The sequence below is a fragment of the Choristoneura fumiferana genome, chromosome Z (assembly GCF_025370935.1).
Source record: "Choristoneura fumiferana chromosome Z, NRCan_CFum_1, whole genome shotgun sequence".
Taxonomy (NCBI): Eukaryota; Metazoa; Arthropoda; class Insecta; order Lepidoptera; family Tortricidae; genus Choristoneura; species Choristoneura fumiferana.
Genome location: NC_133472.1, coordinates 6980608 through 7005118, shown reverse-complemented (window position 1 = coordinate 7005118; position 24511 = coordinate 6980608). Strand labels below are relative to the sequence as shown.

The following is a 24511-nucleotide window of genomic DNA, read 5'->3' as shown; positions in this document are numbered from 1 at the left end:
GAGAGCGCTGCATGGGATAACGAACTAAATTAGGAAATCATCGACTTTCTCTTACTTTTACAGAAGCCACTCATAATGTAGTTATTATTTATCTCACAGCACTCGATCAGCTACTTGTATCCTTATTTATGAAATTTACTCATTAACTGACTTTTATGACACGTTTATTTTGCTACAGGAAATCGAAATTTTGAAATAAGTTTGCCAGGATCTAGTAGGCCGGGACATGTTGCTTGCACGCATACCTAAACTATTATTCGATCTGGTAGTTACAATAAAAATTACGGGATTTCACAAAATTCCCCTGGGAAATCCCAAAATTTATATCGTTATGTTCATTGAGGTTGTGTTAAGAACAAAATTTCATGACTCTAAACCCAGTGGTTGAAATTTCAAGATTTTATCCCTATCCCGTGTGAATATCGTTATAAAAAGTAACCTTTGTGTTATTCTATATACCAAATTTAATGACTCTTAGCCCAGCGGTTGTTATTTCGAGATTTTATCCCTATTCCGTAAGAATATCGAGATAAAAAGTAGCCTATATGTTAATCCAGGGTATATTATTACCTGTATGGCAAATTTCATGCAAATCCGTTCAGTAGTTTCTGCGTGAAAGGGTAACGAACATACATCCAAACAAACATCCATCCATACAAACTTTCGTTAATTAATTAATTAATATAATATAGTTGGATAGTGGGATATTGATTATGAAGATACTGCCAGTTAAAGTTACACGCGACGTCACTCCGTGCGACACTGGCAATTTGATGTTTATCTTTTACCCCCGACGCAAAAAGAGGGGTGTTATAAGTTTGACCGCTATGTGTGTCTGTGTGTGTGTCTGACATGTTTTATCAAAATCAGTTCAGCCGTTTCTGAGATATTGTAATTTGAAGTGACAATGTCGGGGGTTTTCCAACTTTGTGTTGATTAGGTTATTATTTGATTGACAAAAGAAATATTACGGGTCCAACAGTTTCTGATAATTTCACTGACTAAATAGAATAACTAGTATTTTTTTACTAAGGAAACTAACCAATTTTATACAAAAAGTTACACGAAGAAAAAAACAGTGACGACACGGCCTTTATCGTTTACGTAATTTTCTTTTCATCACACTTGCTCGCCAATGATGTTATTCCATGTCTGTATAGTGTATAATAAATGACAATGGCCTAAATTTTTCCCGCGGGAGGAAAAGTTTAGTTTTAAAATTTGCAAACAAGTTAATAGGTACGTCATTTCAGACTAAAGAGGTTTCAAGTCAGCCAACGTTTTATTTATATAATTACTTAAAACTTAGCTATGACCCAATTTTACACCACAAAACTTATCAACGCTTCATGAAACTTCGTTTTTTTATATTTTAAATTTATATCAATTTGTTTTGCAATATTTTTTTGCATGTTGCACAAATGTGGCCGTATGACCTTTGATAAATTATACCTGAAAATCATTGTGTGGATCACGAGCAGTAAGGGGATTACAAACTCGAGTCATCAAAAGCCTTTGGCGTTGGGCTTCTAATAGACTCTCGTTAGTAATCCCCTTCTTACGGCCCTTAATGCACAATGTACTATTCAACTTGACTGACCGACTTAACGTCCGGCGATGAGATAATTCTAGAGCATAATAATATGATTAAATACAAAGATTTATGTTGACATTGTCCGTCGTGCCTGTCAATTTGTCGAGTTAGCGCATCGGCGCGACCGCCGCCATTGCCACGGTCACGTTACCACACTTTGTTTGTCGATAATTTTATGATAGTTAGACTTATTACATATTGCTACCGTAAAGGGCTGAGGTATGGTTACCATATCACCTTAAATGATAGGAGATTTTAATACTTCTCTCTACTAAAAATAAGGTAAACGTACCAGTGCTCGTCACTGTCCCAATGGTTGGCATCTTTAATCTTATGTCGTTAGCAATAGAGGCGATAGCAGGGTGTCGTCTATTGGGCATTAGCGTGTCGAGCACTCGAACGTTTACCTTATGGTGGGCAATAACCGTTACAAGCCATTGGAATATTCAGTTGCACGTTTCGGAATTGCGTGGCGGTTTCTTTTGGAAATATATGTACACGGTTTTTTTATTACTCAAACAGCATTGGAAAGTAGTGAATAGTTGTGCGGAAAAAGAGCGATTTAAAGTTTTAAATCATTTTCCAGCGTATTTTCCAGAGATGTGACAAGAAAAAACTGTCCGCAGTATACAGCTTGATACCTCCAGATGTTCCTTGGAAAAAAATCTTGACAGATGGACAGCAAAGTGATCCTATGACATTATAGTATAAGGTTATTTTTTTCCTTTTGAGGTACTGAACCCTAAATACAGTGGCTAACTAAACATAATTGGTGTTGGGATACCACAGATAAACAATTAAAACGACAAAATTAACATTCTAAGTTACGCAACAGATGTAGACAGAACTCAGCGAAAAACAAGTGACGAGAGGAACGAATGTGGCTTAGCTCAACTTGTTTGCTTGGAAATGTTTGAGCGCACCTGTGCGTGCAACTTTTGTGTATACATACAACGAGGCGTAGTTCTACCGACAAAACTTTACCTGTCGCAGAACTCTGTCTATACTTTTTTATTTAATCTGCAACAAGTAAGGTAAATGTCCTAGTGCTCGACACGCTAACGCCCAATAGACGTCACCCTGCTGTACTCTATGACAGTGATGAACACTCGTAGATTTACCTTACATACACAATTGGAATCCTGTCTAATTATAATAGCAATGTTATTCGTGAACAAACATGGAAAATAAACGTTCATTTTTTTCTATTCATTTTCAAATGCAAACCGATTCAAAGCATAAAGCATCTGTGAAGGTTTTTGAGTGTCATTGTGAGCGACCGTCGCGGGAAATCGCCTTTGTCCGCAGCCCGCAGGATTGTTTTAACATTGTTATGAAAGGTGTCAACTTGACATGCGATCGTGCATCACTAACATACTCTATAGCTGAATGCGAATAAATGAGTAGGAAATAATCGTGGTTTGGAACGATTCTGCACGCGTATCACGCCATTGTCGCGGCGTCTGCTGTTGTTGTGTGGTGGCATGAGATACAAGCGGCGCAGTTTTACAATAAACACGTTTGAGTTATAAAATATTTTTAATACATTATTTCCGAAATGTAAATTTTGCTGGCTGTACTCACACTGTCATCCAAAATACATTCCATACCAAGTTTCAAGTCAATACCACAAGTAGTTCCCTCTGCGGAGCCAGTCCTGGCATTACTACCAAAATTTTACTATGAATTAATTGCTACGTCACCAAATTTACACAATAATGTCAAATTTCAGCTTTGCAAATTAGGTTTGCAAATTTTTAAACCGTAAGTTACAAACAAATAAACATATAAATAACCGTTTCAATTTAAATAAAAACTTATGCAAATAAAATAAAATAAAATATCGACGTTATATCAAGGATTGTGTATGTTTTTGTGTCAGACTACTTTAGAAGGCTAATTACGACGAGTCTTTTTATTATTTTAAGTCCCAAGTAACTCGTTTACTTTTACTTGCATATTAGTTTACCACTTAGGTACTACTACTTTTATGTAGAGTTTCCATCCCTCGTAGGTTTTGGCTACTAATACTATTTGATTTGGGTTTAATAGGCTTTTGAACAAGATTTAGATATCGAAAGTAACAAACAGACTACTTTTTATACCAATATTCTCACGGGATCCATCTTTAATCAGATAAATCTAAATTACTGTGTATGGAGACATTAAATTTTGTACGGATGTTTATCACACAACGAAAATCACAATGTAATTTTTGAGAATTCCCATCCAAATTTTTGTAAAATCCCAGAAATTTACGGGTAAAGGCTCGTTATTTATACTTCTTAATTGCTATTATTTATTTTGACGTTACATTACATTAGTGACCTAGTTATCTCTATTTCGTACATTATTATGCCCCTTGTCTGTTAGTTGAGATATTCTTCTAGTTTTATACCGGGTGTGGCCAGTAATACGAGCAAATAGTTAAATCATAGACCGTACTCTTCAAACTGAACAACATTAGTTCAGCGAGTTTTAAAAATAATGGAGTCTTTAGATTTTCCCTTTTTCATAAAAATTAAATACTGTTATCAATGTTAACCATCCTAGAACCCAACTGAGGTTGCCTTGCCTGTCACGCTGCAAACATCAAGCATTTTGCTTTACATTGCTCCTCCGAATAAACTTTAGTGTAGTAAAAATTAAAAAACTAATTATTTTTAAAAGTCGCTGAACTAATGTTGTTCAGTTTGACGAGTATGATCTATGTTTTAATTATTTGCTCATATTACAGGCCACACCCGGTATACGAGTACACATACAATACTTTCCTTATTCTTGTGACAATACAAGATTTTCCTTGTTCCACTTCCAGTGATCGGATTGCCTTGAAATGTAGTATACATGACATAGGTTGGGCGACAATGCAAGTACAATTCACAAAAAGTACATTTAAAAAAGTATATTTTCTTATAAAATCTTATTCACCTAACGACACGCTATCGCTCGTGACCTGCGCACGCCGCCCAAGGCCGCAGCGCGGGGTTCGATACGCACTGCAGGCGCCAGCACTAAAATCCCATAGAAAATCTCTACACGAACACTTTGTTAATAATACCACGCGGACGATAGTTTGCAGCAAAATCATAATAAAAAAATTAATTACAAAAAGAAATACTAACATGTTTTAAAAAATCAGGCTCTAGACTGGGTTTAGTTGATGTATATTGCAAGGTAAACGTCCGAGTGCCGGACACTGTCCCAATAGTTGCCATCTACTCTAGAACAATTGCCTTAAATGCATGGCCCCCGAATCTTGTTTGGTAGGTGTAGGTACCTATTTATTTTTTTCACCGGTGTGGTAGATCACGCTCGAAAATGTTTTGAATTCGGTGTTTTACTAAGCGACTCCATACTTCCATGAAAAAACTAATAATAAATTGTAATCACAATTAGATCATGAAAACGTAGCCCAACGCCTAGACGTAGCCCAACAAGACCTGATAAATTTAAAAGGAAGTCGATATTTTATATTCCACCATCGGATATATCTAATGCTAAAGACATACTAAATTAAACGTTGACCACTGTATTGTTACGGCTGTAGAACACATAGCCAATACCACATTCAGCTTATTAATAACCAGAACAATGGATACTAAACATGAACCATCGCTATCAAGAAGGCAACTTCCCTGTTTACAAACAGGCAACCTCGTGGAGTATAAATAAATTGGAACTTCCAAAAAAACGACAAACAGTTGTAAGGAGCCGATTCTTCGTACCGATTAGTTACAGCGTTTGATTCGAGATTAATGTACGCTTAGTGTAGCGATGGCCGATACGTATCGATATTTTAATGTATCGATACACGTCAATGTGAGACTTGGCTGTATCCTGTATTGTATAGCTTTGCCTTTGGATCAAAAGTATGGGAATGTACCGATCGAACATTTTTTTTTTTATTCGACTGGATGGCAAACGAGCAAATAAGTCTCCTGATGGTAAGAGATCACCACCGCCCATAAACATCTGCAACACCAGGGGTACTGCAGACGCGTTGCCAACCTAGAGGCCTAAGATGGGATACCTCACGTGCCAGTAATTTCACCGGCTGTCTTACTCTCCACGCCGAAACACAACAGTGCAAGCACTGCTGCTTCACGGCAGGATTAGCGAGCAAGATGGTGGTAGCAATCCGGGCGGAACTTGCACAAGGTCCTACCACCTGCAAAATCGCGATAATTACGAGTATTATTTAAAGAATCCACTGCGATACTATTCTATATTTGCGATATATGTAGATACATAGGCTTACGATTTCTAACGTGTATCGATAAACCAGTTGCGATGGGACGTCCCTAAGCTACAATGCGCAAAAACTGTGTTCTGTTCCAAACACAGCTAACCCCAATTGATGGGACTCAGAACTATTAATTAATTAAGACAGCTTCAAACACGACGCTTAACTGCCGCTATCGTTAATTGCTATTAATTTTGCCGCTTTGTTCTAGAAAACTGCTGTTTACACACACGTAAACTCATTTTAAGGCAATTACAAAACAAACTTTGTCGAACAAAGCAGAAGCAAACTGTTTGTTTCTAACAATTACTAGGTACGTACCTATTGAAAAAACAATCTATTTTTTTTCTTCGTTTAGATATATTTTTAGATACCAAAGAAGAACTTAAATAACCAATAGGAACTAAAAGACTAGCGTTGTCTGGCAGTTTTCATTTGTATTTTTGACAGGTAAGGTAATAAAGTTTTTTGGATTGGAGTAAGTTTTTATAAATAGATAATTGATTTAACTCATCGGGAAATGTGTTCACATTTCATGTATGGCGTTAATAATACATTAAATTTTAAAGAATAACTAAAAAATTAAAACAATGACCTAAGTTTCATCTACTCAGGGTCACATGTCTAGAATTGCAACACTCGCTGTTCAGCCAAGCTCAGTCTTTGCGTTAAAGTATACCCTTCCCATGGGATCGATCCATATTTCAAGTTGATGATACAGGCGTGGAGAGTAAGACAGCCGGTGAAATTATTGGCACTTGAGGTATCCCATCTTAGGCCTCTAGGTTGGCAACGCATCTGCAATACCCCTGGTGTTGCAGATGTTTATGGGCGGTGGTGGTCTCTTACCATCAGGAGACCTACTTGCTCGTTTGCCATCCAGTCGAATAAAAAAAAACATTGGTATTTCCCACTTCCCACTAAGTTTGGTTGTTTGTTTATTTGTTACTTCTTTGCGTCTAAACCGCTGAACCGATTTAGATATTTATTTTGGTATACAGATAGTTTGAGTCCCGGGGAAGGACAGGATAGTTTTATCCCTGAAAATTGCAGCCCCAGCGAGACAGCGATAAACGAATTCTACGCAGACGGAGTCGCGGTCAACAAGCTAGTTTATTAATAAAAATTACAGAAATATTTAAAAACATTAATTTATAAAATACGTCCAGATTTTGTAATAAGGGAACGCGTTTGGGGCATAGTTTTGATGTATTAAAACGAAAAAAAAATTTTTTTTTCATACAATTACAAAATTTTTGAATGGTCTTTTTTTTGGTAGGTAGGTGTGGTTTGAAAATTATTAACAACTAGCTTTTGCCCGCGGCTTCGCCCGCGTAGAATTCGGTTATCGCGCGCTGTTCCCTCGGGAACTGTGCATTTTTTCGGGATAAAAAGTGGCCTATGACACTCTCTGGCCCATAAACTATCTCTATGCCAAAAATCACGTCGATCCGTCGCTCCGTTTCGACGTGAAAGACGGACAAACATACACACAAACGTACTTGTACAAACACACACACTTTCGCATTTATAATATTAGTATTGATTATTATGGATTAAACAACATCGTAATACCTACTCGTAGTATATCTAGATACACAAAAATAATGACATGACTGTAATAAAATACAGTAAACAAGGAAGTCTAAATTGGCGGAAGATGTCCGTTACTTCTCACTAAAATAGACCCACAAACGAAAGTAGGTGTTCCCGAACCGTGGACGAATATACTGATTCATAAAAATCCCTCATGCAATTCTAATAAACGAGTTTCCTGTTCGGAGACATTCTAAGAAACAATTTGCCGAAATTGTAAGAAGTCGTCACACGATGCAGATTAATATCACGCAGACGCAACAATGTGAGACGGGATGCAAATTCTGCGAAACAAATAAAAAGGTTTTTGTTCTGCTAGATCTCGTACTAAGATTAACCCCGGCACAGATTCGTAGAGTTTTCACTAAAGAAAAACTAACGTTGAATAAAACGATTATAGTCTGTAGATAAATATGTGCTAAACCTGTGTTATGCGTGGACGCTCTTATAAGCGACATTTATTAGTGTCATTCTAACTGCTTGGCCTACTTAAGAGGTCTCTTCGTTTCATTCTCCATACAAACGTAGTCCCGGTCTCATTTGAAAACAAGGCAACAGAAATACTTAGATGATTTTTTTAAGTATGGACTAGACGTAATTATCTATGCCTGTGGTTTTTCAGATTTTCATAATATGAATGTGTAATATCAGAATTACAGGAGCTCAAAAAACGACAAAAAAAAGATGTCAACTTTGCACGAGAATTGCAGGCTAATAAAGCATTTTTACAAAGGCGAAAAAACCACAGGCATAGAAAATATAATGAATATCTTGATTGTAAAATATCATTGATTTCTGTGCTATACTTTTCGTATAATATTTACGGACGTCGTTGCGGAAGGCATGGGGGGGGGTTTCAATTTCATGTTACACTAAATAATTTTAGTCATCTCGCCATGCTGATGTTGTGAATCCCAAATATGAAACTGTAAACGATTTATAAGCTTTATTTTTAATAAACCTTTTTAGGGTTCCGGAGCCAAAATGGCAAAAACGGAACCCTTATAGTTTTGTCAAGTCCGTCCGTCTGTCTGTCTGTCTGTATGTCCGTCCGTCCGTATGTCCGAAAACTACAAGATGTATATCAATGAAATTTGGAGTAGGTACAAATGTCTTGTCAAAGCCGCTATTTAGTTTTGTAGTTAAATTACAAAAAAATCTAATCTTCAAATTCTTCTATCTTAACGCACATAATATTACTTGATTTTTTTCTTAATGGCTACGGAACCCTATCTTGGACGTGTCCGACACGCTCTTGGCCGGTTTATTTTCCTTTTACTTGACTTAGTGAGTATATCTTTTCACACTAAAACTACTGGACAGGTTTGGACGAAAATTTGGTATGTACTTAGGTTCAACGAAATAAAACCAATGCCGCTTATTCACCATGTACGCGCTTATTCACGTGTGCTTTACTACGTCACATTGAAAGCCGTGGAAAAACTGCTAAGCTACAACTGACAGGTGATTATCAGTGGAAACATTAAAATTATTGATTAAACTATTTCTAGCTGTTACATGTGAGCAAAACTACAAACAAATGCCAGCAGTACACGCTAGTATGCGCCTAACACACGTGTGCTTTACAAGGCAGTTGAATTTTAACACGAAAGCAAGCTATTCAAGAAAACTAAAAGGTGTGATTTTGGCATTAAAATTATTATAAAAATTTAAAACTAGAAATAACTCAGGTGGCAGTATTTATAAAAATGATCTAAAAAATTCATAGCCATGCGTTCGTTTAACACATAGAACAACACTGGCAGAATATTGGAAATAAATCGACTCTACTCTCGATTCTGTACAAATATTTTTCAAGCAACTCGGGTTATCCCTTAAAACATTTAAATAGCGAATGATGCGTTCGTAGCTTTTAGACTGGGCATAGTAGAAAAGAGAATAATAAAACACACACAAACTGCCTTTAAGTATATTGGAAATAAATCGACTCTACTCTCGATTTCCCTTATACCTACTCGACACTGACTGCACTTACTCTTTTGAACTGGCTATGACATAATTATATCATTAATTTAAAACAAATCATACCAGCAGTGTAATGCCGTGGAGCAGGCCCTTTTTTGGTGCTTTACGGCACAGATAAAATAATTAACTGTTTAAAAATATTTATTGACTGAGTGGTTTTATTTTTTTCTTGTTGTTAAAAAGTAAAAAAATGTACTTGGCCATGAGCATTGGGCAAGTATCTAAAAAAATATAGTCGTCATTAACGTAAAACTAAACGTCTAAAGATACTAATAGATAAGATTGTGCCAGCTCTAGAAACAGTCCAAAAAATATCTTTGGGAAGAAGGTAGTGCTGTGCTTAACACAAGGAGCGTACTTAGTCTAGTAATACTCATATAGACTGAATTAAGCTGACCAGAGATATAACTTCCACTTGAAATCTTCCACGCCTTAAGCTTCTACAACTGCACTGTCAGACAAAGTGTCACTGTTGACCGGCTATAATGGGCATATTTAAATCAAATGAAGCCATCCACTTATATCGCAATCCTCTTGTAATAAAAGATCTCAAATAGCCTCTCCGGCGATTCCTACGCAGGTAACGCAGGAGGCCATTGACCTGGTTTTTGCGCAGTTCATCTGTTCAATGCAGTACGACATGTAACGGTCGAATTGACGGGTATTTCTAATCAAACATTATACAAAATGTCTATCATGTTATGTATGCCGATGTTTAGTGTTAAATCATGATTGGATCATCATCATCATCCCGGCCTATATACGCCCCACTGCTGGGCACAGGCCTCCTCTCAGAATGAGAGAGCTTGGGCCGTATTTGAATCGCTTCGCAGGTTTGTGCAGGTTTTCTCCCGATGTTTTTCTTCACCGTAAAGCTCGTGGTAAATTTCAAATGTAATTTCGCACATGAATTTCGAAAAACTCAGAGGTGCGAGCCGGGGTTTGAAGCCACGATAATCTGCATGAGACGCCATAGGTCTAACCACTCTGCCACCACGGCTTTGTGATTGGTTGCCATTTCATGTCATTTTTTTATACTACTACGAACGCTTTCTGAAAGACCATCATTGCCACGATGGCGCCGCAAGAAAGAAATCTTCGTCCTTATCAGCAGTTACCATCGGGTGAGATAAAGGTCGACCTCCGCTCAGTTTAAAATGAAAGAAAAGTTAATTTATTAAAGTAACCTTACACTGGGCTATAATAAGATTTCGGCGAGATGCCAATGCATTGGATATTTTTTGTAATCCATTGTAGTCCGGGAATGAACAGCTGTTATTGGAATAACCTCCTGAAGACAAACACGTCATCGTGGAATTCGGGGGCAAAACAAAGCGTTTAGCTCAGGCGTTTTCTACCTTTTGGTTTCAACGGCACACTTTTCGTTCATCAAAGTTGTCACGGCACACCAGTAAAAAATAGCCAAGCGCGAGTCCGACTGGCGCGTAGAGGGTTCTCATATATGTATAACATAACGAGCGGAGGCTTATTAAAAGGGTCTCGTTGACACCTTTAGGTACGAAACCCCAAAAACCTATATATATAATAGCTATTCATGATTTCAATGGAGCATACATTTCGCGGCAATCGCGGCACATCTGAAAGTATACGCGGCACACCGGTTGAAAACGTCTGACTAGAGCACCCATCTCCGGCCCGCGAAGGCTTGAAATCCGGCCGCGACCAGCCAGCCAAAAATGCAATAACTTGGCCCGCTATATACTTCGTTAGTATATATTAGCACGCGAAGGAAAAAGTTTCCCCATCCCTGGAAGAGTATAGAGACATGAGAATAAGAGGCATGGGTAAAGTAACAACAGAGGAACATTTGTTTTATCCGCTCTTACTTATCTTGGTGACAATGAGTTAGAAGTGGAATGATGTTTCGCAGTTTTGTAAGTGGTGGGTACCTACCTTCTATTAATTGATTAACTTTTTGGTTAACGAAAATTAAGAGTACAAAAAGATTCCAAAAAACCAATCTTAATTTGATTGCTTAGTAACGATATCTCTTGTCCGGGTGAGCGGTAGTTTGGAGTAAGTCGATGAGGGCTACGGCATAGATGTCGCTAGCGTCACTGCTTAAGTGGCTAAATAAGAAACAAACAAGCTGAGATATGAGGTGCATAGGGGAAATTCGTGTCGGTACCGTTGACCATCAGTGGTGTAGCGGTATAGCACGCGGTACGGATTACCGAGGACCTGGGTTCTCGATTCCCAGTGATGGTCTATCTGGTGCCATTTCAGTTTGGCAATGAAAATAGTATCGCATCGCATTTCGCAACAGTCTTCGCTACTTGGCTACTTGTTATCATCCCTTTATTATCTAGTTTTTATTATTAGTGACTAAATGGTGATTATGTTAAGCTTAAGATATTAAAACAAACACTACGTAATTTTTGAACTAAGTTTGGGAGCCCAAATTATTGGAGCTAGAAACTTGAAAATTAGTAAACATTATATTCCTTACAGAAATGCACAAAGAAGATGTTTTTTTCGAAATCCCCGTGGGATATAAAAGAGTTACCTAGAAGAAGCTAATAAGTACTAACTAAATAGCAACAATATTTATGATGACTAAGAAATAACGACATGATTATACTGTGATGAAAGACTCCTACTTTAATCTATCTTTGAGAGAAATCCTATTAAACTTATCAGCTATAAACACTAACATAGTTAAGATTTACGAGGGCGTATAGGCTCGGCACTAAACTCTAGACCCACGTGTGTTAGCGTACCGCAATTGGGGGAATTGTGCCCATTGAGTGGGCGAGTCCACTTTGCGATCCCACTGTTTCCTCTAACTATTTGTAGGTTGTGACACAACCGGACAATTTGGCTGATTGCTGTATTATTTGTGCTACAAATGTGGCTGAGTATGCTTATGTGGGCCACCTGGCTAGCTTAGAAGACCGTGAGACCGTATTTTGTAAAGGTAAATGATTTGTCGCAGTGTACATGAATGATTTTATTGCACACCGCTGTTCTTCTTCAGACGTTTTTGTGGAATGCACAGCCTAATTGACGCAGTGGCTCCAAGCACGTATCCGCCATTGCCCTTGCAAGTGTTGCCATTTCAAGAATCGCTCCGCTTAGCATTTATTTTAATTATATCAAAGTGAGAATATTTTTATATGAGTTTTATTTAAAAACTGAAGAACAAACAGCGGCATTATTATTGTCTAATTATTTCGACACGCATTATACGTTTTGGCGCATGACGACTACTTGACTGCCAGACAGGCAGAGCAGCCATCATCAAATAGTCGTATAACGAAGCGTTCAAATCGTTTGATAAGTTGAAACGTTCAATACCGATCCTATTACAAGCGAACCTAGAGTATAAAATATAGCCGACACTAATAACTAAACGCGATGCCAATCCCGACATAACATTCATATTTTCCAAACATTCAAAGATACACGTGAGCCAAATAATGCAAGGGAATCGTGGTCGTATATTTTTACGCGTGCGTTACGTAAATCGTACCGCATTCGGGGTCAGAGCTCACACACTTCCGCCCTTCCCTCTGGATGCCATCAATATACTTCGTTAGCACCGCGAAGCCGTCCGACTTCGTTATATCTCACTACTAACCGTAGCGAATTCGTACGACGCAATTATCTAATACTAACGGCTTATTTTAACTCGTATCTCGCGTTATATTTCGCTGACAAGAACAACTCCACTGGTTACAATATAAGGTCCAAGTTGCAAGGAGCTGCTCGTCACCCTATGTGCTTGATGGGCTCCAGTTAACGTCAAGCTGTGAGTGGAAGGGAAAGGGAGCAACTTTCACATGTCAAATCCTTTCACTCATCCATCAGATTTGTTTGCCATTATGCAGCAGTTAATTAATGATCATTGGACTTGAATTTACCAAAGGCTCGTTAACTTTGAAATTCTGGGAGATTTTTGAAAACACATCACTCGAAAGTATCATTCGGAATTGATGTTGATTTTGTCATACTAGTCCATCCCAGCCTATATAGGTACGTCCCACTGCTGGGCACAGGCCTCCTCTCAGAACAAGAGGGCTTGGGCCATAGTTCCCACACGGGCCCAGTGCGGATTGGGAACTTGACACGCACCATTGAATTGCTTCGCAGGTTTGTGCAGGTTACCTCACGATGTTTTCCGTCACCGCAAACCCCGTGGTAAATTTCAAATGTAATTCCGCACATGAATTTCGAAAAACTCAGAGGTGCGAGCCGGGGTTTGAACCCACGACCTTCTGTTTGAGAGGCGATAGGTCAAACCACTAGGCCACCACGGCTTCATACAAGTCATACTAGTCATGTACATAGTCATTACTCAATAACACCAAAGAAAGTGATAAAATTTGAGTGAATTGTTGAGTTTGAAATAAGACTAGAGTAGTACTTAGAAAAAAAAAAGCTCTAACCAATCTTGTCAACTAGTCCAAAGACCTGGAGTTCTGTGTGCTCAGATTTTTACCACTTTTAATTTCAAATGGTACTTTCGCGGGAGATTAATCATGGCACTCAGAAACAGCGTCGGAAATAAGTCACAAAATACCTAAAGCACAAATTAAATGTTCGATTAGCTAACAAAACGAATTAAAGCTGGCTTTTTTGCCATCCCACTGGAATTAATACTTTAGTTTAATTTTAACCACTGAATGATGTGATTTCAAAAACCGGTGCCCAGTGTACATTGCTAACTACTTACTCAACATGGACCTAACAGTAAATGGATCTCGGGCCCGTTTTTTTGTAATTGCCAATTTATCGATTATTTATACATCGATTTATAACATTTAGAGCTACGTGACATCACTTTTACTGTCAATCTGTCTACCAATTAATGCCAAGCAGAATAGTTTATGCTATAATAATAATAAATAATAAATATCACGGGACAATTCACACCAATTGACCTAGTCCCAAAGTAAGCTTAGCAAAGCTTGTGTTATGGGTACTAAGCAACGGATAAATATAATTATATAGATAGATACATACTTAAGTACATAGTAAACACCCAAGACCCGAGAACAAACATTCGTATTTTTCATACAAATATCTGCCCCGACACGGGAATCGAACCCGGGACCTCAAGCTTCGCAGTCAGGTTCTCTAACCACTAGGCCATCTGGTCGTCTAAATGCTATGTTCCGATGTCGCCACTATTATGACTCATTGTTATTGTTATGATTGTGTGGATCCGCTGAGCGGAATTTGACCTATTCTAATTCGAATCTTGCGAGATTATACAATTAATTTCATTTCTCTTTTTTACAGGAGTGGAATGTTTAAAGTCCCTTAACCCGTCGTATGCTTAATACACGGATCTGTGTAAAATTTAAGGTTATCTTTTTGTATTTTTTAAAATCAACAGATGACATTAGAATTCAGTACTATTTTTAGTTCCCGCATGGGTTACTTTCAACCGCAGCCCTCGTGGGTTAATTTCAACGGCTATGTAGCTAGAATTCGAGACATGTAATTTGGCGCCGGTTTAAATGCAACGTTAATAAAATGCGCATTGTAATTTTAAATAAATCCGGTGGGAATTGATTCAAACTCGCTCTTCACTGAATTTTTCAAATAGGTATGTATGATGTGACACAAATTTCCTGATTGGTTGAAATTAGTTAGCATATAAGTACTTTAAAGGTATTTCTAATGATACGATGTCGAAAAACGATTTGTTTACACACATGTTGTTACGTAATCGCTATTTAAATGTAACAAAACATTGGATAACGCACGATTTGTTATCAGCATTCACGCAACACTGATAATAAGTTTTCTCACTGGATATAAAAAAGATTTTTCACACGGTTTGCTTTTCATTTTATTACATTGGCATGGTGTTTTATTTTATTATTAAATGCAAACGAGCATGCATATCCCCGTGAGTACCAACAACGCAAAGGGAGTCACAGAAACTGGTCAGTTGCTGGCATTTATATAAAATAGCCCTTTTTATGAAAGCTCCGATATCACAGTTATCTGGAAGGACACACTTCTGACGGAAGTAATTTCAACAATAGGTTTTTATTTCGGCTTAGATGAAATTTTGGACTTTTTACCCGACTTCCCGAAGGAGGATTAGGTTTTGCGAGCGTATATATTTGATACTTATGATTAGGTTAGATATATAAGTAGAGCTGTAATTTTCTACTGCTTCACTCGTGCTCGAAATTCGGCACAATTTTAGACTGCTTTTCCTAGACCATGTTCGAGTGATTTGTATTGCATCGTATTGTTTTTCAAATGTATCTACCTATTGTATTGTTTTCAGAAAAAACATACAGGGTTCGGTATGTTAGATCACCGTGATCTATTAGATCTATCACCGTATTCATTCTAACAATCGTAAGCGTAAGATGAATCGTGTGTTTGTCGTTTTCTTATATTTATGTCATCGTCCATAATCTGAACAAGACATAATCTGAACAAGAATAGTTTAATTTTAAAAGGAATGTAAAAATCTATACTAATGAAGAGTTATCTAACCACTTGTTTACATTTATTAAAACTAATTGGAAAAATATTTACAGAACAGCCAATTAACAATTAAAAACAAAAAATATACCTAACTTGTTTATATCTGTATATCTGGAAACACTGAAGCGAATTAATAAGTTATTTTTCTCATAGAAAGCTACAACTACCCTCATTATTATAGGTTACCTTTTTCCCAGGGAAGTTTAAAGTTCCCGTAGGACGCCGTCAAAGTTGAAGCAAGAGACTGACAGAATGATATTCCATGCCAAGAACCGAGTTTAATGACCATGACATGTGCAGTAGATGCGTAAGTGCGACTGGTGCATAATGAAAGTTGTTAAAGTTATATTAAAATGAACGGGCCATTCACGTATTTATAGTCGCAGTGTGCGGAATATGGTGAGCTGTTGAGTGAAGTAAATATATAAGCGACCTGTTTATGTCTGACTCGCACGACTTTTATTAGAAAGACGTAAGAATATCTATTATCTTATTATTTGCTTGTTTGGAAATATGTACATTTATACTTTACCTATTGTCCGCTGCTATGCACGGATTCGAAATTACGACGGTATAGGGAGCAATTTTGAAATTACATCGCTCAATCACTCAATTTATACTACTTGATTTTGTATATTTACTTATTCCTTATTATATATTTTTTTGTGCTATCCAGCTCTGCAAAATGCACGAAGCTATTTATCGATACCCCCGAAACCAAGTCCATAATACTTAAAACCCACACGCAACGCAACCAAGACAATACAAAAGCTTGTGAAAAATAAAACTTTTCGACATAACAATGGCTAGACGAACGCCTGATTAACGTCAAACGCTATACAAGCCGAGCGCGAATTGCTCTCCTTCTCTCATCCGCAAGCCATACGCGTAAGGGTCTTCCCATATCTATCGATGCGGAATCTGCTTAAGCCGATTAAAAAACTCTTTATGTCCACGCAATAAGAGCGAAAAAGACGTCGACGCGTCGGCAGGCGTCAGCCGAGCCGATACGAGCCGAACCATGATTGTTAGCTCTTATTGCTTCGACATAAAGGTTTTTTCTATCTGCTTTTGTCGACTTCGCGTCGATAGATGTGAAGAGACCCAGAGGTAGGATAGCATTTCGCTTAGGCTACGTACGCACTATGCGGTAAGCTGCGCGGATTTAGCGTACCGTCCCCCTTTAAAGTATTGCTTGAGAAAGAGACGGCGCGCTAAAACCATACGGTTTGCCGCATAGTGCGTACGTGGCCTTAGAGCCTTAGCACGCCACGTTTTTGAATAGAGCAGCCAGATTACTCGCGTGCGTATCGTGTTTGTATCGATACAAATGCATGTCAACGACGTCTTTAAAACGTGGTGTGCAAAGGCTTTTACGGCGAGAGCTCGCGCTAAAAGACGTGTGGGTATTTTTTTTTAAACCAAAGTGCAACGTGCCATACAACCCATGCCATGCGGCTTACCGAGGAGTGGCAGCTTGGCGGCTTTGGCCGGCGCCTCCGCCTCGGGCGGCGCGGGCGCACCCATCTCTACATCTGGAATACACGCATTTCAATCAAGAACACTCTTAATGCTATTTCAATGTCACCCATGTCACCAGTAGAAGAGACCGGTTCCAATCAAACGATTGGCCAGTAATCACGGATATAAATAAAAAAAAAACAATTGATAAAAGTATTTTTAATAAGCAGCTCTTGGATTCAATGCACTTAGCCCACTCTTATAGTGTAACGCATAAAAGACCACGGAGTCTTCTTGTATGAAAATTTTCGGTGAAAAAAACTCGATGTTGGAATGTTAATTTAAACTTGCTTAACCACTGGAAGTTTCTTTTTAATGAAAATGTTTTTCAGGTGCGCCAAGAGAGCGCTAAGTGGTCTCCTGCCAATAACCCGCACGATACTCTGATCGCTTAGTTATAACGTGTAGTGCCGTCTTGCAACTATTATAAGTCGCTTATTTATACGTTCCAAATTGCACCGGGAAGGAGTAAGATTCACTTATTTTTCTAATGACACTAAGTAATTTTGTCCACAGTAAAATACGTTTTCTGAACGATATTATGTAAGAATTTTCAAAACGAATTAATAACTCTGGAAGAAATATCCCAGATTTGTTTTGTGGTATCTCGTCATAGATTTAATAACATTTAACTACCCTACAAGAATATGTTTTACTAAATAATACGAAATAACCGAGCTGCAAATAGGTGTTTCCTAACAACCATGATATTACGTATATCGTTCAAAAACGAGTTACAGCATTCTTATTTCCATAGATTTGATCATCTTACACGCTTTTTAGATAGCTGTTACAATGGTGTTCCGAACCGCTGTTGCTCAACTTTATTTCGCTCGTAGTAGAGTAAAAAGGAGGGTAATGTTCTGCCCAATCATGCCCCTTTAAGTGATCTGACTATGAATGATATAATTTATAGGATTATGATGTTTTCCGGCAGTTCTCTTCGTATTCAGAGCGATGCTTTGTAATTGGTAGTTTAATAAAACGCTTCGACACGATGATGAATTGATAGTTACGTTCGAAGTGTCGAAAGTTAGAAATGTGATGTAAAACTTTATTGTAGCATTCCAAAGTTCTTATAAAGTTAAGATTGTCAACCATTGGTACTTATTTCGAAGTGATTAATGAGGCAGGTGGTGGCCTAGTGGTTTGACCTATCGCCTCTCAAACAGAGGGTCGTGGGTTCAAACCCCGGCTCGCACCTCTGAGTTTTTCGAAATTCATGTGCGGAATTACATTTGAAATTTACCACGAGCTTTGCGGTGAAGGAAAACATCGTGAGGAAACCTGCACAAACCTGCGAAGAAATTCAATGGTGCGTGTGAAGTTCCCAATCCGCACTGGGCCCGCGTGGGAACTATGGCCCAAGCCCTCTTGTTCTGAGAGGAGGCCTGTGCCCAGCAGTGGGACGTATATAGGCTGGGATGATGATGATGATGATGATGAATGAGGCAGGTGGCTGGTGGGCGATCTTTGAAAACACATCACTCGAAAGAGTACAAATCTGTCTTTACCTACAAAACTAAGTTTAAAATAAAAATTTAGACTAGTCCACAATTTTAATTTTCTATTGGTCCACATGTAATTCAAATTTAGCACAATTTTCAGCACTATTTATCGAAGGTATTTTTGAGTCATGTGATTCGAAAAACCTGTAACTTGCAGTTTTTTTTTAATTTAGTTTAATTATTTTTTAAACGTAGCGTAATACAAAGAATATTTTTATTGATTTATTAGGGGCGTGAACGATCTATTATGCCTTCTGCAAAGTGTAAATATTCCGGCTAATTTTGGATTATAATTGTCCATTTCCGAAAATCGTGTGGATAATAAGGTACCCTATAAGGTAATCGAATGCATGGGCAATGAACAGAAGTCGAACCGTCCCAATTCAATTAATTTACCACAAACGAGGCCACAGTAGTAAATATGTTTTCAAACAGGAAATCCTAAACGAGGGAATACGACGTAAGAAGTATAATTTTAACTTTTTTTTTGTTTACACTTGGCCAGTGTCATCGACGGACAGACATAAAATCTGGTAAATCTTCGTTAGTTGTCTCGGACTTCTAAAAAAAATTGTTACTTTGCACCCGACTGCCCGAGGGAGGGTTATTTAATGCTTTTCGAGCGTAATGTATAAGTACTTAGGTCTTTTTATTTGGTTCTCTCTAGATTTATCAAAACTGTAAAAGTGATATTAGGATATTAGTGAAGTAACTATACTATACTATATTTTTTATTCTTGTACAAGAGTGAAGCTGAGTAATTATCCACTACGCAAGAAAACAAAGAAAAATTACTTTGCTCATAAATCTCTACTGATTTCTAGCTCCAGGGGGGCTACTATGAAATTCCAAAATCAAAGTTCGTATCGTACCGTCCCTCTTGGAGCGTTTTCAGATTATCCGATCCGATGTCGGTATCGAACGCTGATACCGATATCGGGGCAAGTAAAATGTATGAAATATAACAAATAAATATGTACGCGCGTTAACTGTTTCTACACGACCATGCGCGGGCGCGCCACATCCCTGCTGCGCCGCGTGCGGGGCAGTTCCAACACCGTCCTGCGTGTGATAGCGGACAGACTTGACTGTGACTACATGTCACACTGTGAGGGACTGCATTCCCCTACCAGTGTGATACTGTGGTAGAATGAGTAAAGTTTTATTAATTTGTAAGTACCTACTAATCTTTAGAAACTAAGCAACAACTACTAACATAATATGTGTCCCAGTTACATGAAATAAATGATATTATTATTATTATTATTATAAAACTGTCTTTCAGATTATCCGATCCGATATCGGATCCATATTTCATACATTTTACTTGCCCCGATATCGTATCGGCGTCCGATACCGACATCGGATCGGATAATCTGAAAACACTCATATACTCTCGTTTTAAATAATATTAGCGTCAGCGGGATGGCAAGATAAGAAGTTCGTAAATATTTTGCACTCCGTAGTATGCGGCCAGTTCCAGTAATTTCGGCAGTGTCTGTCAGCTAGTCCAAGCAGTCACGCTTCTATAAATAGAAGCGCTATAAATAAAAGTGTAAAATACACTATAAATAGTGTAAAAGATAAAGGGGTCACGGATAAGACAGGTCTGGAAAAAGTTCCTAAAGTACTTCGCATCCTCATCGCCCGTCTCTAAGTTTCCAAAGAAGTATCGTCAATTATTTAGCGATTCAATAAAAACACCACTTATTGATTGGACGGATTGTCTAGACCCTCGATTGATCAAATTGGTGTACATTTGTTTCGCATTCCACCTTGTTTACCGCGCGAGATGTGAATTATCTACGCGGAAGTATGCACTTAGTGGAAATTTAACTCGACAATATTATTTGACTTTGATATGACCGTAGCGTGCTATCTGCTACTCTGTAGAGTATGAGCGCGATTTTATATTTTTTGCTGTTTAGTCGGCAGTGGCGTAGCTGCCGGAGGGCTAGACGGGGCAGTGCCCCGGGGCCCTCAAGCTCAGGGGGCCCCTCGGACTCCCAAACTATAAATGACAAATCTGAAATAAAGCCTGAGCCTGTGTTCCTATTTAGCAATCGGTGGAACCCTGTCCCAGGGAGCCTCTGTCGTCGTTATCAAGTATTTTTTTGATAAGTGCGGAAAATGCTGACTGTGACAGGATTCTACCTAAATAGGAACATGTCAGGCTTTGCGTCGAATTCGGAACACGGCGAATACGGAAGAAACGGTTTTAAATACCTAGTTTAGTTTGGGCTATACTTTATTTGTTGCCCCAGGGCCTTTGGTTACTCAGCTACGCCACTGTTAGTCGGACACAAAAGGTTTCGTACCTCCTTGACCAAGATCGAGCAGAAAATTAAAAATCACGTTTTATATAGGGATCCCGTTAAATAGTTACTTAATTTCCGCTGGCGTTCGTGTCGTCACAGTGTGTGGTCTGTTTAGTTTTAATTTAAATAAGTAAATGGGTCCCACTGAAAAATAGCTTTGCGACTTACCGCAACCTTATACTGAGTGGTTTTTGTATCGAATATGTGTAAATAAATCTTTCTCTCTCTCTCAATTATTTACTTCGTTTATATACAGACAGCGGAGCTTTTCGGCTCGGACACGACTACACGCGAACAGCCAGCGTTTACTCTATTCATTGCAGAACAACACCTTTCTATAGACCAGTCCCTTCTTTGCATCTACTCTTAACTTATGTCAAAAGTATATATAATAACACTGCTTTAAATGACTCGCCTATCAACAGATGTAACTCTTACGAGACGATACTGTACATTTGATCTCAGATTACCGTGTATTACGTATTTATTGAAACCCGATTCCGGCGTTCACACTGCCATGCACCAATGCTGCTCGGAACTTCCTCGCTCCGGTCAAGTGTCAGGTCTTAGTCAAAATATTGGTAGACGTCATTTATTATCGATCTCATCAGACCCGATCGATCTTCAAAGTCATATCAGTTGTGTTTAGTGAAATTTTATCATACAATTAAAGTAGTGGAGGTTTAAAACATTATTTGAAGAAATACTTAGAATTAGGTACCTACCTAGATGTCAATTGGTGTCAGGTATCCCATGATGTTTATATTTATATTTATTTATTTATATTATTATGCTACAACAGTTATTTATCAAAATTAGTTTTACAAAGTGCTTTTGTTGCTAACAAAATAATAATAATCAATTGTTTATGCAATTAAAATCAGATCAGGTGTAGGGTGTAGGATAAATATTTAGCTAATGTTCTAATTTTTTATTATAATATTTAAAATATTAATTTTAGCATTTAATGTTTGTACAATAGTAGGTACAACCTACCCAGGTGCATAATATTGCAAGAACTAAAATAAGGTGTTATGTATATTACGTTATTGCAAAAAGATCAGATAAATATCATGGGACACTTGACACCAATTGACCTAGTCCCAAACTAAGTAAAGCTTGTATTATAGATACTAGGCAACGGATAAACATACTTATATAGATAAACACATACGTAAATACATATTAAACATCCAAGACCCGAGAACAAACATTCGTATTATTCATACAAATATCTGCCCCGGCCGGGAATCGAACCCGGGACCTCAAGCTTCGTAGTCAGGTTTTCTAACCTCTTAGCCGTCTAGGTTGTCAACATTATAGCTCATATAAAATTTCCGATTATAGTTGTCAAAATTAATGATAACTGTAATTTTCTACTAACTAATTTACTTTCAATTCAAATTCAGCCCAAATTAACACTTACGAGTAACGGATTTGAAAATTCGGTGGCCTGTCAATGAACTAAGGAAATAAGTCACAGGAATTAGTTTAAATAGCCCAAGGACCGTTATAGACGGACTGCATTCCAACTGCAACAAAACTGCAACTACCGACTGCCCATACATTGGAATCGCAGTCAGCCTGCAGTTTACGTGCAGTTTTGTCGACAGCAAAGAAACTGCAATGAAATATGTATGAGCATTGGCAGTTGTTGCAGCTCGAATGCAGTAATTACATTAAAAGACGCATAAGTTTAAACCATTGTAAATAAAATAGATGTACCTAGGTAAAATTATTCTAAGTAAATACAGCTCAAGAATACACTATAAAGAATTCTAGATCCTAATTAGGTAGGCACCGACGCGCGCTAATGCTCGGAAAAACCCTTATCTCATTCGCGTAATTGTGATGTATTTTTAAATTGTTTTGTTTTTGTACTTTGTTGACAGGAAATGCAAGCCAGTTGCTTTTTGTGTACTTTATTACAGGCTGACGATAAAAATGTGATACGATCGCTCAATGTATGGATCAATTTTGGAAATCTACGCATTGCTACAACAAGACTTGGTTAGAACTGTAACTTTCTCGAATCCCGAACCGTTTTCGATAGTATTTTCACTGGAGCGAATCACAAAATCAGCCCCCTTTAATAATTGTATGATGTAGTTTTGTAGCAACACAAGACTTGACCACATTTTAATGTCGTTTTAGAATAATGTGATTTTTAAAGTCGGTGTCCAGAAGCAAAGCAAGTTGATATGGAGAATGAGAAAAGTATGAATTGTAGGTTATTGTGGAATTGATGAATTGACGTACAGGAATGATCGTTCAAGCAAGTACATTTGGCAACTTTTTAAGAATCTCTAGGGGTGGAGGGGGAGCAGCTGCCCCTACTTGCTCCCCCCTGGCGACGACCAAGTCCGTGGTCACTTTTGTATTGTCATAGTGTCTGATCTTTTATCGACTTTCGGTATAGATAGGCACATATCGATATAGATACTGCAAAAGAGGTTATTAGCAACTTACCTTGTCATGCAGGTGATAACTATTTAATCTGTTGTTTACGATAGTACTTTCGCGGGTTTTATCATTATTAATTCTTGTTGCTTTTTGTAAATAAGATGTCGAATTATTTTATCTTCCCAAAATCTAACAGAAGTCGCTCAAATGATATGAAAGCATGTAACCTCTAGGTACTGTTTATATTTTGATGAATTTTATGTTTTTTACTGTATCTAGTATCGACATCGGAAATGTGAGGTCACTATGACAACTCAAAAGATCCACGAAGTGACAGGGTCCGGTACCAATTTATTAAATCCTATCACTAGAAAATATGTTTCGAAAGTAGAAAAATATATACTGAATTCTACTAATATTGTAAATGCAAAAGTTTTTGACATATATTCTTTCTTTTACGCTAAAACGGCTGGACGGTGGATGAAATTTGGTTTATTGGTATCTAAACACCTAGAATAATGCCTACATAGGCTACTTTTATTCCGATATTCTGGGGATTCTACTATAATCCCTAGTAGGTATTAGCTGTTAGCTAAATCTTTAGTCTAGAGGCATGACATTTTACACAGATGTTCGGTTTTGCCAGCGAAGTCGCTTATAAAGGCTAGTTAAAATACGAGTAGAGTGGCAGACCATTACTGCTCTAATGAGGATTTATAGACAGACAAATGTCACTAGATGGCGTTAGAATCGAGATGTCCGTTTGACGATACAGTTACAGCCCTGCTTGCGATTGGCTCACTTAGTTAGGTATTCAACCAATGACTAACGTGACACAAAGGTCAAACAGACCTCACAGTAG

The 24511-nt window shown here is 37.9% G+C and overlaps 1 protein-coding gene across 2 annotated transcripts in view; it reads right to left on the bottom strand.

The window, feature by feature from the left end:
* LOC141444942 (aquaporin AQPAe.a-like) overlaps positions 1–24511 on the bottom strand; it is a 91395-nt gene that overhangs the window by 59438 nt on the left and 7446 nt on the right. Inside the window, exon 2 of one of the 2 annotated variants that reach the window (XM_074110753.1) lies at positions 17363–17434. The exons of the other annotated variant lie outside the window; for it this stretch is intronic. Within the exon in view, the coding sequence (XP_073966854.1) occupies positions 17363–17434 (72 nt within the window). The remainder of the gene's footprint in view (positions 1–17362; positions 17435–24511) is intronic. 2 annotated transcript variants of the gene reach the window in all.